Source organism: Danio rerio, chromosome 23 (genome assembly GCF_052040795.2).
Source record: "Danio rerio strain M-AB ecotype USA chromosome 23, GRCz13ab, whole genome shotgun sequence".
In the NCBI taxonomy this organism is placed as follows: Eukaryota; Metazoa; Chordata; class Actinopteri; order Cypriniformes; family Danionidae; genus Danio; species Danio rerio.
Genome location: NC_141043.1, coordinates 36,517,736 through 36,533,553, shown reverse-complemented (window position 1 = coordinate 36,533,553; position 15,818 = coordinate 36,517,736). Strand labels below are relative to the sequence as shown.

The 15,818-nt window shown below is 36.9% G+C and overlaps 1 protein-coding gene and 1 long non-coding RNA gene across 4 annotated transcripts in view; one reads left to right on the top strand and one right to left on the bottom strand.

The window, feature by feature from the left end:
- itga5 (integrin, alpha 5 (fibronectin receptor, alpha polypeptide)) overlaps positions 1-14,145 on the top strand; it is a 112,015-nt gene extending 97,870 nt beyond the window's left edge. Inside the window, exons 26-30 of one of the 3 annotated variants that reach the window (NM_001004288.2) lie at positions 3,317-3,424; positions 8,304-8,417; positions 9,083-9,184; positions 9,294-9,416; positions 12,037-14,145. In NM_001004288.2, coding sequence (NP_001004288.2) covers positions 3,317-3,424; positions 8,304-8,417; positions 9,083-9,184; positions 9,294-9,416; positions 12,037-12,117 — 528 coding nt within the window. In that variant the 3' untranslated portion in view covers positions 12,118-14,145. Of the gene's footprint in view, positions 1-3,316; positions 3,632-3,782; positions 4,192-8,303; positions 8,418-9,082; positions 9,185-9,293; positions 9,417-12,036 lie in introns of those variants that run through there. The other 2 variants (XR_015522715.1, XR_015522716.1) reach the window with 2 other exon arrangements.
- Positions 71-4,108, bottom strand: LOC147831330 (uncharacterized). The gene is made up of 3 exons (XR_015523807.1): positions 2,530-4,108; positions 2,129-2,432; positions 71-1,990 (listed from the first exon to the last, which is right to left on the bottom strand). It is a non-coding gene; the product is annotated as an uncharacterized LOC147831330 (long non-coding RNA).
- Positions 14,146-15,818: the final 1,673 nt, after the last annotated feature.

The following is a 15,818-nucleotide window of genomic DNA, read 5'->3' as shown; positions in this document are numbered from 1 at the left end:
GAAAATTTCATTGCTCTGTTTGACATCATTTGAGAAATATAATAAAAAAAAAAGGTTGGCTAATAATTCTGAATTCAATTGCTTATATTATGTTTGCACCAGCAGTGTGTTATATTCTCAGTTTGCATGCAGCATCAAGTATCAGTATTTGCTTGCCATAATAATCAAAGCAGTAGCAGAAGCTCAAGATCTATTCCTGCAAGACCAAACATTTCAAAATTACCATATACATATTAATTACCATGCTTAATCTCTCTGACAGTTGTCATGACGGAAATATATACATGAAACAAAACAGGGAACCACTTTTTACATTTTTTCATAAATCGATTTGTTATGCAAGTGAACATATACATGATTCTTAAAGGGAAGTGAGTTTAAAGTTATGTTTTAAGCACAAGACATTAGAGATGGGAGACTTGCATGCGGTGTGATGAGAGAAGCTCCTAAAATGGACGAAGCTTGTTGATGACAGACTCAATTTTAATTTAAGTGACATCCGCTGTCATTAACACCCAGTTTCGCTCTCATACACACAAATGCATATGCCAAACACATGCACACACCACACATCCGTCCATATTTCCTAATATGTCGTTTCTTGAGCCCACCCTGTCCCTCATACAGCTCCACCCAAAGACATTAAACCAGGCTTTGATCCTCCTGCCGAACTCTCATCGCAATCTGAACTCCCATCATGCTTCAATTCCCACTGCTGTCTCCATAAGCACATCCATCAGCTCAATCAAAGCTCCCACTGAAAGTTTTCACTCTACCCCACCCCTGGATCAAATAATAATAAGTATTTCAGGTGCTATTTAGCAAGATTTGAGGGATATGTTTCTAGTTTCTCAAATTCATAATGATTTCTATTCAATTCAAGTTGCTTTTTAAAACGCTTTTCGTGATTTGTATAATTTCAAAGCGGCTTTACAAAAAAATCATAGTTCTACTTTACAAATAAAGAGTGATGTTGTTATCAGAGGTCAATACTAATGACTGTATTGCAGAATGACACCGTTCTGGGATGATACAATCATGTAGGAAATGATAAGATTCAAGCAAGATGAATAATTTTGAAGAGATGATTATATTCTCTGATCAGGATTATAAAAGTTACGTTTTTTAAGTTGATCTCAGCTCAGGCTCATTGGAAATATGACTCAACCTACATTTAAAAAAAAAAAAAAAGAACTTAGGGATCAATACATAGCTCCAGGTATGTTTCAATGCTTGTTTCAGATGACAAATCCACTAGAGGGCGCTATCTACATTTTTGCAAATCTGAAAAGCGGGGCTTGTCATACAGATCCGCTAGAGAACAACTGAGCTAAATCTTTCCCTAAAACTCAACCAATAGTGTTTTCAAAAACAAATGTAAGGAAAAAGTGCAATGTGACCACATCATTTTACTTTGCTTTTACATTGTTTTTTAATCCTTCATCATACTCAAACCCGAGTGCTCTGCATTACAAGTATAGCACTGTACAAAATGAGCTACCAAGCAAAGAAAAGTTGACCTTTTGAAGATAGATAGCGAAGACAAATGTATTTAATTACAAATCATAGACCCCTTTAAGTTGTTTTGTGGCATTTATTTGGTGTTTTGCAAAGAACAACATGGAAATAATCCTTCATTCAATGATAAATGAAAACATCATTAGTCTGAAAAGGGACAAAAGTTGTTGGTGTCACACTGCTTCATGTTCATTTTACCTTGAAACTGCAGTCAACATATGAAGTGCGTTTTTGCAGTTTACCAAAAAAAATGTAGGCTGAAGCATGTATTTCACAAGAGCCTAGAGTTGATGCATATGAGGTTATCATATAAAAGGTGTTTAGTTCATCTGAAATGTTCAAAATATGATCTGTTTTCCTCAGGATGGGTATTCCTGAGGTAATTGAGAAAATGCTTATGCTGATGGGAAAAAAATTAGTGTAGCTGCTTCCATACTTCCCTACTATTCAGTATGTGAGCTGAGTAGATTGTCTGAATTCAAAATATTCAAAAAACAGTAGATGAGAAGTACCCTGATGACCTACTAGTTCCTATGAGAGTCTGAAGTGTGCATCAAAAGAATACTATCCCATAAGGCCATGGGAGAGACTTTTTATAATGAGAGTGAACTAGGGATGCATCTGACGTGTGTACGTCATGTGATAATGACAAATGGTGGATGTAGTACATCTGAACTCCATTACTCATATTCATAATATATAGAACAGTAGTTCCTAAAGTGGCGGTCAGGATGCCCCGGGGAGTTGCAGGACAATGAGTGGGGGTCGCTTGGTGGTTTCCAAAAATCAAATTCATCTTATTAAACTATTAGAATTAGCATATTTTATCCATAACCTACAGAAGAAAAAAGCAGTTACTAGTTACATAAAAAAACATGCAAATAAAAAGCCATCAGCCTTTCCATTTTTTTTTCCTGACAGACTTGGTCAGGACGTCCTCAAGATGGACCGAGAAGGGTTTAGCCAAGCAACATGCAAATAAAAGACCATCAGCCTTTCAATTTTTTGCACCCCCAGGGGTGATTACATTGTATTGAAGACAATGATTAAAGACAAAAATTTTATGGCACCAGGTTAAACTTTCTGACACCTTTATGGCACACACATACATTAAAAGTAAATACAGGACACAGCTGAACATAGAGGATGATCTCCGAAATTAAATAATGAATAGACTTGAGCCTATTGGTTTATGTATGCCATTGTGTGCAAGGTTTATATATTTATAACCACCTCAGAGGGTAGTGCGGTACGCAAGTCACTGGCATTGTTATTTTGGGGGTTGCGGGCTGAAACGTTTGATAACCCCTGATATAAAATGTGCTTTTCTACTGGTCATGAAGGTAAATCAAATTCAAATGTAGTACCCTCTCAAGCAGTATGTGATTTCAGGAATCAGCTATAAGACATTTTAGAAGCCTGGATAAACCCCTTTCGGCCCATTTTGAGGACGTCCTGACCAAGTCTAGCGGATTGGTAACGCAAAACTGCTGTTGCATCTGGGACTGTGCTGAATTCTTCCCTGAATTAGCTGTTTGTTCAGTTTCTCATGCCATTTAGGGCGTACTTCTTGGTTTGGAGGAGTGCATGGCTCTGCACAATGGAGAAGTTGAGTAAAATCTGACATCTGTTGCAAAATGCCCCTTGCGTCCAGCTCAACGTGTCCCTCCCAGCTCAGTGTTAGCGTTGAGTCAGAGGGCGTCAGTACAGACTGAACCGTGATGTCAGAGTCCACAGTGTCCAGAAGTGTGTGGTGAATTTCCACTTAATGTTCCCTTCTCTGTTTCTCTCTCTTCAGCTGCAGCAGTCTTCAACAGAGCAGCCTCCTGTACGAGATTCAGGGCACGAACACCACATTGAGAAGCGGGACACGCACAAGGGAGAGCTCTCGCAACTGACCAATCTGGTGAGATTTCTGAAGTTGTGAAATAAAAGTGATGAAACAAAGCAAAACATGAATAAAACATTAACTCTATTCTGAAAGGGATAGGTTGACTGGATGAGTCCTGTTTTGCAGCTTTATTTTAGTGTTCAATCATCCCACACGAACAAATACTACAGTAAATACTAAAATACTTGAATTCATCTGTTGTGGTAATTCCATAGCTCAGGGGTGTCAAACTCAATACCTGGAGGGCTGCAGCCCTGCACAGTTTAGTTCCAACCCTAATTAAACACACCTGATCAAACTAATTGAGTCCTGAAGGCTTGTTTGAAACCTACAGGTAAGTGTGTTGGAGCAGGGTTGAAACTAAACTGTGCAGGGCTGCGGCCCTCCAAGAATTGAGTTTGACATCCCTGCTATAGCTGCTGTGGTTATACAACAACTATATAATACAAACTAATGATCCATTACTATACTCAGTTTTTGACAACTATATGGTTTATACTACAATACACCAGTTTACTGTAGTAAAAACAAAATTGTTACAGTATGTTAGTTCATGATAGTTAATGCTACATGGTATGCGTGTAATGATTTTGCTGCTGATGTACATGCTTGCTGCATTTATAAAGCGTCCATGTCTTGAGGTTGCTCTGTCTCCTGCAAATTTTCTATGGGACCGATTATTCTACTTGGCCAATAACCAAAGACAATACAAAATAAAGTTGTAACCGTATATTTAAGGAAAAAAGTGGAGTTAAAATGCTGATACAGCACAAAAAAATAAACTTAAGTAAAGCTACACGTTTTAAAACAACCTAATAAAGTTTAATCCCTCAAATAAACTACTTGGTTACAAAAAATTACATTACACTACTTGCTTATACACTCACTGGCCAGTTTATTAAGTACACCTATCCAACTGCATGGTAACACAAATTTCCAATTAGCCAATCACATTGTAGCAGCTCAATTTATTTAGGCATTTAAAGATGGTCAGGACGATCTGCTGCAGTTCAAACCAAGCATCAGAATGGGAAAGAATGGTGATTTAAGGGACTTTGAACGTGGCATAATTGATGGTGCCAGACGGGCTGATCTGAGTATTTCAGAAACTGCTGATCTACTGGGATTTTCACGCACAACCATCTCTAGGGTTTACAAAGAACAGTTTGAAATAGAGAAAATATCCAGTGACTGGCAATTCTGTGGGTGTTGATGTCAGAGGACAATGACCAGACTAGTTTGAGCTGATAGTAAGGCCACAGTAACTCAAAACAAGCACACGTTACAACCGAGGTATGCAGAAGAGTGTTTCTGAACACACAACACATCAAACCTTGAGGCAGATGGGCTACAGCAGCAGAAATCCGCACTGGTTGCAGGATTTAGGCAGTTCTAAAGCCAAAATGGGGTCCAATCCGATACTAGTATGGTATACCTAATAAAGCGGCCGGTGAGTGTATATGCTAAATATGCTATATATAACTATATACTGCATTACTATATACTTCAGGGAACTCATTCAATATCCAAATCCCTACAAAACAAAGACATAAACAGGTTTGCTGGTCATAAGCCCTGATAAAAATCCATTTTCAGTGATCCGATCAAAAGTAGTCACCTGAGACTCATTGAAGCTTACTTGTGCAGCGTGAGACTCCGATTGATAAGCTTTTATACTTGACATGCTTACCAATGTACTGTTCTATAATATGACAGGAAATTTCTTTATGGCTGACTAGATTGTGGGTCAGTTTGGTGGACACAATGTTTAGCTTTTTATTTATTACACATTACCAATACAAAAGAATCAACGAATCATGTGGTGACCAGTAAACTTTGAGATTATTGTTATTATATCCTTAATATAGGGGTAAGGGAACAAGCTTTATACCCATAACATGATGCCTTACTCTACTTTTGTTTGAAACTAGACTCATTTTGCAAGTCCTCTAAAGTTAGTTGAGTTTTACCATTTGTAAAATCCATTCAGCCAATCTCTCAGTCTAGCCGGAGCACTTTTAGCTTAGCTCAGCATAAGTCGTTGAATCAGATTAGGCTATTAGCATCTTGTTAAAAAATGACCAGAGTTTTGATACTTTTCCTATTTAATGCTTGACTCTTTTGTATTGTGTACAAAGACAGTCAGAAATAAAAAGTAACTGATTTATTGGTCGATATGGCTAGGAACTATACTCTCATTCTGGTTATACTCTCATAGGCTACTGTTAACTATTTACCTAGCTATGAAATACTTTCTAGTGCTAACCATTTCAGCCTAGAACATGCAACTTTTCATTTTCTGTCTTAGTCCATAATCTAACTACTGAAGAGTCAAGCTTTAAATAAGAAAAATATTTTATATATGCTAGTATACTAATCAAATTCAAGGATTTATGCTAAGCTAAGCTAAAAAGACTGGATTTAAAAATGGTAAAACGTTTAAAGTGTACCTTTTAAAATACTGTCTACATGGTTCACTTACCAGTTTTTGGAGAACAGCCACTGAGCTGTGGTCAACAGGAAGGTCAACACAACTCATTTACATTGCCAAAAATGCAAATGTTGTACAAACACATCCAAATGCACTCATTCTCATGACCTCACAAAAAAAACTTTCTCTCACCAGCATAGAAGCACGGGTCAGGTCCTACAGGGTCAAAGATCTGCTCTGACTGATTGGCTGCCATTAAAAATGTTTTGCTTGGTCAGTCTAGGTATATGTGTGTGCATTCGAGACCATGCGATTGAGCATTAATGACCTCATTACTCTGCAAAGTGAAGGTCTGCCTCAAATGTCTTCGCTCTACCCTCTAATTTGCCGTTTTTCTGTGCGTCATGAAGCGCTTCGGCTCTCAGACAGCAGCTGATTGTGTCTCATCCTCGCTCTTCACCTCAGCAAATGAAAGAGGGCTTTGTCGCCTGTTGCGCTTAGTCAGCCATGTTTATCATCTCCTGCTTGATGACGTGCTCCTTTAGGGCTGTTTTGTGCTCATTTTGGTGTATTTCTGTTGACGTTGAACAGTGCAGGTGTGTTTTTGAAGTTCAAGCCTGTTTCAGATCTGTCAGCTGAGATGAAGGGATGGTAAATTAAAATCCAAGGTGTTTTATGCTTTATTGATGTCTGTGTAGCTGTGAATCGAGTCTTGGCAATGTGCTTGAAGAAAACTGCACATATAATATAATGCAATGTATTTTTTTTGTACCTCATTGGAAATAATTTTTTTATATATATATATATATTTGCCATTTATATATAGTAAATTTACTATAATTAGAATTACTTTTGCATCTATAATATAATATAATATAATATAATATAATATAATATAATATAATATAATATAATATAATATACACTTCCTGACAAAAGTTTTGTCATCGATCACAGTTGTAAGAGCAACAAATAATTACCTGACTTCTAGTTGATCATTTGTAAAAGTGGCAGAAGGTCGGTTTTTTAGATGAATCGTTTGTTGAACTGCATCACAATCATTAAAAATACTGCAGAAGACCTATTGGAACCCGCATGGACCCAAAATTCTCAAAGAAATCAGTCAAGTTTGGTGAAGGAAAAATCATGATTTGGTGTTACGTTCAGTATGGGGGCGTGCGAGAGATCTGCAGAGTGGATGGCAACATCAACAGCCTGGGGTATCAAGACATTTGTGCTTCCCATTACATTACAAACCACAGGAGGGGCAAATTCTTTAGCAGGATAGTGCTCCTTCTCATAATTCAAGCAAAGAAGGTCAAGCTGCTCCAGGATTGGCCAGCCCAGTTACCAAACATGAACATTATTGAGCATGTCTGGGGTAAAATAAAGGAGGAGGCATTGAAGATGAATCCAAAGAATCTTGATAACTCTGGGAGTCCTGCAAGAACGCTTTCTTTGCCATTCCAGATGTCCTGAACACATGTTATTAGTATTAGCAAGTAATTATTAGCCGCTTGATCATGGTTCAAACAAAACTTATTGCAGACCTCAAAAGTTGAGCAAATCCATTCACTGTTAAATAAATATAGTTGCATGTTCAGTGATCGTTTTCCCCCCTCCTAATGTAACTAGTGTCATGCCACAGGGATCTGATGATGAATGTGGTAATGTACAGCCTGTAAAATCCAGGGAGCTGAATGTTATTGCGTTGGTGGGACGGAATTTGTCTTTAGGCGACTGTAGTCAGGATTTTACAGTCCTGTGACTCTACCAGTGAATTGCCACTAATTTAAAGCAGTCGATGTACAATACGCTAACATTGGGCTCTTTGTCAATGCCGATGGCTTGTGACGCTAATGTCTGTCTCATGGTCCATCTTTCCCTACGAATCCTCATATTGGTAATTATAGTTGGGTTTTTTAATTAGAGCTCATGTCGCAAATGACAGCCAGGCATGCTTTTATGGTGAATTTATTTATTTCAGTCCTGGAAATGCAATTTTTATGCTGTTGCTACGTTTCAGTGGCATTTGTTTATTTGAATAACAGCTCTCATGAAGGGTTTACAGTGGCTTCTGACAGGAACTAAAAATGCTGTGTGATGAAATACACTCGGCTCCACACAATACCTTCATATTGTCTCAACACAAATTGATTAAGTTAATAGTTTTTACAAATTTAAGTGGATTGAACATAAAACAATTAAGTTATTAAGAATTATTGTGTTTTAGCTCATTTTAAATAACAAACAAGCAGCAATAACATAGAAAACTTCATTATAATCATTATAAATTCCAAAATAGTTTGAATGTTTGGTAAAAATGCAGGAAAAATCTGTGATTTTGTTTGTTTTCTTTACCCTAAAATATTTCTCTTTCTTTTTGACTGAAAAAATAAAATAAGCAAAAGCAAATTTTGAAATTGATGTTACTCCGTTGTATCTCCTTGTCTGTTGTTTTAGTCTTGCTCCAGTGTGGACTGTTGGACTCTGATGTGTAATGTTGGCCTGTTGGAGCGAGGGACGAGTGCCATACTTCATGTTCGCTCACGAATTTGGGCTGAAACGTTTATGGAGGTGAGCAGAAAGTGTTGTCTCTTGAAATGATTACTAATAGTGCACTGAAAACAAAATGATGGATGCTTTTACAGTCAAATTTTATACTCTGAAATCTCAAATAAGACCCCTCTCCAAGTCCACCTCAATGATTGAACAGATTAAAAATTTAGTGTATAGTGTGGTTATTTCCTGATATATTTTGTAGGTAGTAATGTAGATTTGGTGGTGTCTGTTTAACTCAAGTTGAAGAGAATCAGATGGTGTGTAAACAGGAGCTCTTTTGAGAGACTCCTTACATGCAGCTCCAGCCAATGCAAAGTTTATAAGCCAGTGCATTGAAAATACATTAAGAGAAGTCCTGAGAGCTCAGCGCATTGGAATGTCAGAAAATGTTGGGATCCAGTGAAGCAATACTGCCACCATCTGGATGCGACTAGGACTGTTACATTAAAAATTAAATTTAGTAGAGAATGAAATGAATGCTGAACAGCGTTGTTTACAGTAACTGTTTTAGATGTACTTAAGATCATTTATAATTTTATATTTAGTTTGGTATCCTTTTCTTTTAAACGTCAATGTTTTAGCCACTATAATGCCTTTGCTGCAGACACGCCATTAATAAATTATGATATTGTTGATCTTATTCATAACATATAATTGTGCTTTCCGTGATTTATTTACAGAACACTTATAAAAACTTTATTCTGGAGTGCCATGCTAGTTACAAAGTGGAAAAGATGCCATATGCCATTTTGCCTAAGGTGACTCCTAGTGGCTCTAAAAAGGTAAACTTCGGTCATTTTATATATTTTTATCAAATCTAATTCATGTTCATTATTAGACAGAATGTATTTAGTTGTAAAAATGCTCTGCTGATGTTTGTGTGAACTGCAGATGGTGACTCCTGTGGTGTGGAATAAGCCGGACAGTTCGTACGCTGTTCCTCTGTGGATCATCATTCTGGCGATTCTAGCTGGTCTTCTGCTGCTCGCGCTGCTCATCTACGTCCTCTACAAGGTCAGCATCTGCCGATTTCATTTCTAGCTGTGGTCAAGAATTCAGGTTGTTGGACTTTGTTGTAACTAAGCATTTTCTTTTTAATCTTAAAGCCTTGTAACCACATGTACTTGTTTTAAGAAAACTAAATCATACCTTTCTTTCTAGAGTAGGTTGTTGCTAATTGTAAACCAATTCTTATCCATTTTTTTTTCCAAACCTGGCTATTAAGCAAGATAGTAAGGAATTTTAACTAAATATTATACTTAAAAGGTCCCGTGAAGTGCTTTTAAATGTATATTTTTATTCGTTGTTTATCGCAATCTCAACCAAAACATGAAGAGAGGGTGAAGTGTACTGAGGGATATAGAGTAGCTCCTCCCTTAAAAAAAAACAAAAAAATACAGCCAATCGTGTTTTGTTTTATCACCACTCTGCCAATGAGTGAGGTTGAGCACAAGCGCATCAAATGTGGAGCCTCTTGTAGAGGGCGGGGCATGTCAGATACTAGAGAGCATTTGATTGGTCAAGGTTTGATGGGGAAACTGAAGTATGAGGTGACGTAAATAAAACTGTTGATCCATTCAGCATTAGTGACAAACTACAAGCTTTACATGTGTATATCAATTTTATATCTCATAAACTTGAATTTTGTTACTATTTCAGTGCGCACAAGCTTACAGATAACCTATAATAGAAAAACTATTAATATTGATACTATTTTAATTTTATAGAGCCTTTAAATAGAGACAATCCCAAATCTAATCTCAAGCTACAGTTTTTTTCTCCCTAATCAGAAAGACTTATAACTGTAAACAATTTCATATTCAATACAGTCAACATGTAGTAGGGATATCAAAATGGTAGCCTATCCCAAATAGCTGAACTAGCATGTTGCTAATTGATAATCTGCTACTTTTCTATTGTAGTCAGACTAGTTCTCTTTTGTAGTGAACTATTGTTCGTTACATAAAAAAACTACCTACAAATAGTATATTATTTAACATTCTTTTAATTAAAAGTAACTTTGCTAATATTAGAGTATAAATACACCAAGTTAGGCTATAATAAGTTCACAGATGTTAATGATCATCAAAATAAAGGGATAGCAGATATTAAGCAGACAGTGTGCTAATCCTCTTATTAATAGTTAACTGTGGTTAATAATGGTCTCTGTTCCCCAAGGTGCATACCTGGCTTGTAACCAATGCCAGGGGACAGGGGGATATGTCCCCCTTGCTTTTAGAGACAGACCATTTAGAAACAGGCGATAATAATTAAATGAAAGTAAACTTTTCGATCTTATTCAGCTGTCCCCCCCACTTTTAAAATGTCCACTACCTCCAGACCGACGCTGAAGTAAGCGTTTATACTTCTGCATTCTGTTTGTGCTGCTCTGGCAATAACAATTACGAAAAGCTAGTAGGCCATGGGGATTCAGTGTTCCACTGTGTTGAGCATCTTTGCTGATGTTTTGGGTTTATGCTGGAAATGCGTATGAAGCTACTGTAGAAGTAGCTCAAACTCACACTCATTCTAGGAAGAAAAAGGCGAGAACCAGTGAATCTTCCACAACTTTATACATAAACTAAACACTAAACTATATATATCCATCCAGAGCTCCTCCATGACTAAGGCTGCATCTGAAATTGCTTGCTTCAGTACTATATAGTAGACGAAAAACCGCATGCAAGCAGAGTAGTATGACAGAATTCATGGTAATCAAAAAGCAGTATGTGAGAAGTACCTGAATGACCTACTACTTCTGGCGAGATTTTGTGCGCGTCTGAGGGACGCTTCGCTATCCTATGATGGCACGTGAGATAATTCATGAATGGGAGTGAAGCGACGCAACTGATGCTGTCACATGATAATGACAAATGGCGGATGTATTGTAGTACGTCCAAGTTCCATTCATACTACTCACAGTCATACTATATTGATAGTACTTTTCTAATGGTTGTGAAGTAAATTCAAATTCAATGTCTATTTGAGTAGTAGGCGATTTCGGATATAGCATTTGTTAAATACTCACACAACCACGCCAATCTGATTTCACCAAGTTGGACATGTTCCTGGATTAACATCTATGTTGATCCTGGAACAACATTTCAATCAGCCAATAAGAGTTGAGGGATATGTTTACCGTTTATGTCAAGTTTAGGCTTACAGTTAGGTTTATGCACTTCTATATGATATTGTTGATGTTATCCAACTATTATTGCCCTCTAATTTGGGATATAATTTACAGTTATGCTTGGGTTTAGAGGTATGGAATAGGCATGGATTACATTTTCAAACAAAAATGATGTTCAAGGATCAACTTAGACAGGATCGCATCGTACTTAACAAAATCAGGATGTGCCGCTCAATCATCCTCGCTCCACTCCCTAGGCTCTTGGCCTCGTCCACACTTATCATTGCTTCCAAGCCGTCCAATCATACCCTTGCACTCTGCATCATCACAATGTATATTTAGATTCTTTGAGAGGTGCATGTTAGGGTATGACGAAGGGTATGCAAAGGCTACATCGGACCTACCGCCTTCACTTAACAGCCAATTAGCCTATAGATGTACTGAAAAAGTTTACCATAACCAATTTTAAATGCATTTTTCTCCCTCTCTCCTTGATTTCTGTAGCTCGGCTTCTTCAAGCGAACTCCATACGGCACTGCGATGGAAAAAGCCCAACTCAAACCTCAGGCTGCATCCGAGGCCTAAACGAAGAGATGGTTCACGTCCTTAACCAAAGGCCGTCCAAAGAGAAGCTGACTTGCTGTTGAAAAGACAAAGACTAGACTGCAGTAGAGTAGACGGCGGAGGAAAGATCACTGGATCTTCACTGTACTGCACTAGATAACGAGACCCTGAGGACTTAAAGCCAAATGAATGTTGACTTTGTTTATTTTAACTCGTTTTTTCCCCTTGATGTGGGTTTCCACTTTTAACCACCACTTACAGCCTGCCGCTCACAAACAGTTTTGGGTTGATCTGAACCAAAGCTCAGGATCACTGGCAACCTGCTAAAGCAGAAAAAAAACAAAAAAAAAAACGGATTCAGCCCAAGTTGGACTCAATCTGCACTAATGTAATTATGTTCGATTTTTTTTTTTTAACAATTTCATGTCTTTTTTTTTTTTAGCCCACAGCTGCTCAAGGTTAAACAATCCGCAGTGTAGCATTTTCTATTTTTAGCATGCTATCTCACTAAAACACACCCTCAAAGAACATCTATGCAGTATTTCACATCCAACCAAAGTTAATGATACAGGTTTTGCTGATTTATTGTGTCTTGCAAGCGAGAATGAGGTAGTCGGATACCTCACCAGGGACCCTCATCTCCATTTTCCTGCTGTCTATTTTGTTTATGAAGACATTTTAAATGTTTGTTTGTCACGTGACTTCTAATGGATAGAGTTTTCACTCTGAACGAGATGTTTTCAGCTCAGTCGCCTCATAGCAAGCCAAGTTTCACTCTCAGGTGATGCCGCGTAAAGGATCAAGTGGCGCTCTTTCAGTGGAAAACATTGTCAGGATCCTTTGCGGAAGGCGACCGTTCTTCCCTACTGAATGTTAGCCGTTTGCCTTAAAAGTCATCTGGGACAAAACTGGATCCGAGTCTGTGAAACCTCACCGATGCCTTGAAGCAGAGCTGTGCTTTGCCATTACGCTAACAGACCCTCGGGCCAAAAGAGCAAAAACAATGTCATCACTCCAAACTTCTGTGGGCAAACGGAGACCCACTGTAGACTTGGATGGAGATTTACACAAAAACTCTTCCAAGGCAGCAGGCCTCATCCAGGGACTGAATGTTGAAATACACCTGTATACTTCTTGTCTTTTGTATGCGTGTTTGTGTTCTGCTTGTGTGTATGGATGTGATTTTTTTTTTTTTCTTGGAGTGCCACAGTCAGTAGAAATGCCTCCATACATCATGGTGCTGAAGTGGTTGAGTGCGGGAATGAAATGAAAACTCCTGTTTCAGCGAGCTGCCTAGAAGGCGACAGCAGCTGGAACCGTGGGATGCGTAGGAAATCTGTATGGAAGTGCAATATTCAACTTTTTCTATGTGCATAATAATACTTTATTTTAGTGTCGCTCTCAGAAATAAGGATTATTTGAAGACAACACCCAGTTTGAGGGTTGAAATTAGCCCAGATTTAAGGTAATTAATGTAATGCTGTAGGCTAAAACATACAGAAACACGGCTTCATCTGTCAAAGAAGAATTATTTTTAATGGTTAAGTGTGATAATGCCATAAAATAGACATTTTAGACATTTTTTTGTCTGCCATATTGTAAATGCAGGTTTTACCAAACAAATGGGGTAGTTTGAATTGGTACACAACCAAAGAAGCTGACACACAGACTCGACTTGAATCCTTAGTAATGTTTTTAATGTATTTTGTACATTTTTACAAACAAATATTTATTCCTCCAAAGTTAGATTTTAGTCTTGAGATTTTTTTTGTTGTATTTTAAACAGGAGGAAACACTGGGTATGTCTTCTTTTTTTGTTTATTTTCTTTTGCTTTTTTTTTTTACCAGCCCCAAATCTTGGTTTGTGTTTTTTTTTTTTTGCATTGAGTTGTAAATATGTTTGGTGAGGAGATTATTTTAATTTTTCAGCTGATACTGATTTGACGTATTTCATCACCCCATATTGGGGAGAATCAGAGGGATGTTCAAGTAATTATTATTTGTATTTACAGTTTGCTTTTTAAAATAAATCTTTCATTTTTTTGTACAGCTTTTGGTGAATTATTTTTTTGCTGGCATATACAAAATATTTGCAACTAATGATTTTGATTATACAGTGCATCCGGAAAGGTTTACAGCGCTTCACTTTTTCCACATTTTTTTGTTACAACCTTATTCCAAAATGGGATTAAATTAATTTATTTCCTCAAAATTCTACACAAAATACCCCATAATGACAATGTGAAAAAAGATTTTATGAAATTGTTGCAAATTTATTCAAAATAAAAAATCTGAAAAATCACATGTACATCAGTGTTTACAGCCTTTGCTCAATACTTTGTTGATGCACGTTTGGCAGCAATTACAGCCTCAAGTCTTTTTGAATATGATGCCACAAGCTTGGCACACCTGTCTTTGGGAATTTTTGCCCATTCCTCCTTTGAGTACCTCCAAGTACTGAGTAGCTCAGTTTGGATGGGAAGCGACGGTGTACAAGCTATTTTCAGATCTCTCCAGAGATGTTCAATAAGATTTTGGTCTGGGCTCTGGCTGGGCCACTCAAGGGCACTGAGCTGAGCTATTGTGAAGCCACTCCATTGATTTTTTTGGCGGTGTGCTTTGGGTCATTGTCCTGCTGGAAGATGAACTGTCATCCCAGTCTGAGGTCAAGAGCACTCTGAAGCAGGTTTTTATTCAGGATCTCTCTGTGCATTGCTGCATTCATATGTATGTACATGTGATTTTCCAGGTTTTTTATTTTTAATAAATTTGCAACAGTTTAAAAATATATACAATTCAAGTCAGAATTATTAGTCCCCCTGAATTATTAGCACCCCTGTTTATTTTTTCCACCAATTTCTGTTTAACGGAGAGACAATTGTTTCAGCACATTTCTAAGCATAATAGTTTAAAAAACTCATTTCTAATAACGGATTTATTTTGTCTTTGACATGATGACAGTAAAAAATATTTTACTTGATATTTTTCAAGACACTTCTACACAGCTTAAAGTGACATTTAAATGCTTAACTAGGTTAATAAGGTGAACTAGGCAGGTTAAGGTAATTAGGCAAGTTATTGTAGTTATTAGGCAAGTTATTGATGGTTTGTTCTGCAGATTATCGAAAAAAAATAAGCTTAAAGGGGCTAATAATTTTGTCCCAAAAATGTTTTTTTTTTAATTAATAACTGCTTTTATTCTTGCCGAAATAAAACAAATAAGACTTTCTCCAGAAGAAAAAATATTATCAGACATACTGTGAAAATTTCCTTGCTCTGTTAAAAATTATTTGGGAAATATAAAAAAAAATAATAATAAAATCGAAAGGGGGCTAATAATTCTGACTTCAACTGTATTTTCACATTGTCATTATGGGGTATTGTGTGTAGAATTTTGAGAATAAATTAATTGAATCCATTTTGGAATAAGGCTGTAACATAAAAAATGTGGAAAAAGTCCTATGAATACTTTCCGGATGCACTGTATTCAATATTGGTTTTGATGTTGACAATGCACAAAATGTTCAGTAACAAAGGAAACAGCGTCACAAATGTTCAATAATTTATTTATAAAAAATAAACACTCCATTAGAAAAAAATGCATTAGGTATATACTTTCATATATATTGTCTATAAAACAGTTTCTGAATATTTAAATTGTTAAACAGTGGTATTTGGCTTTTATATACAGCAGCTAATAATAATCTGTATTATCAGTTGTT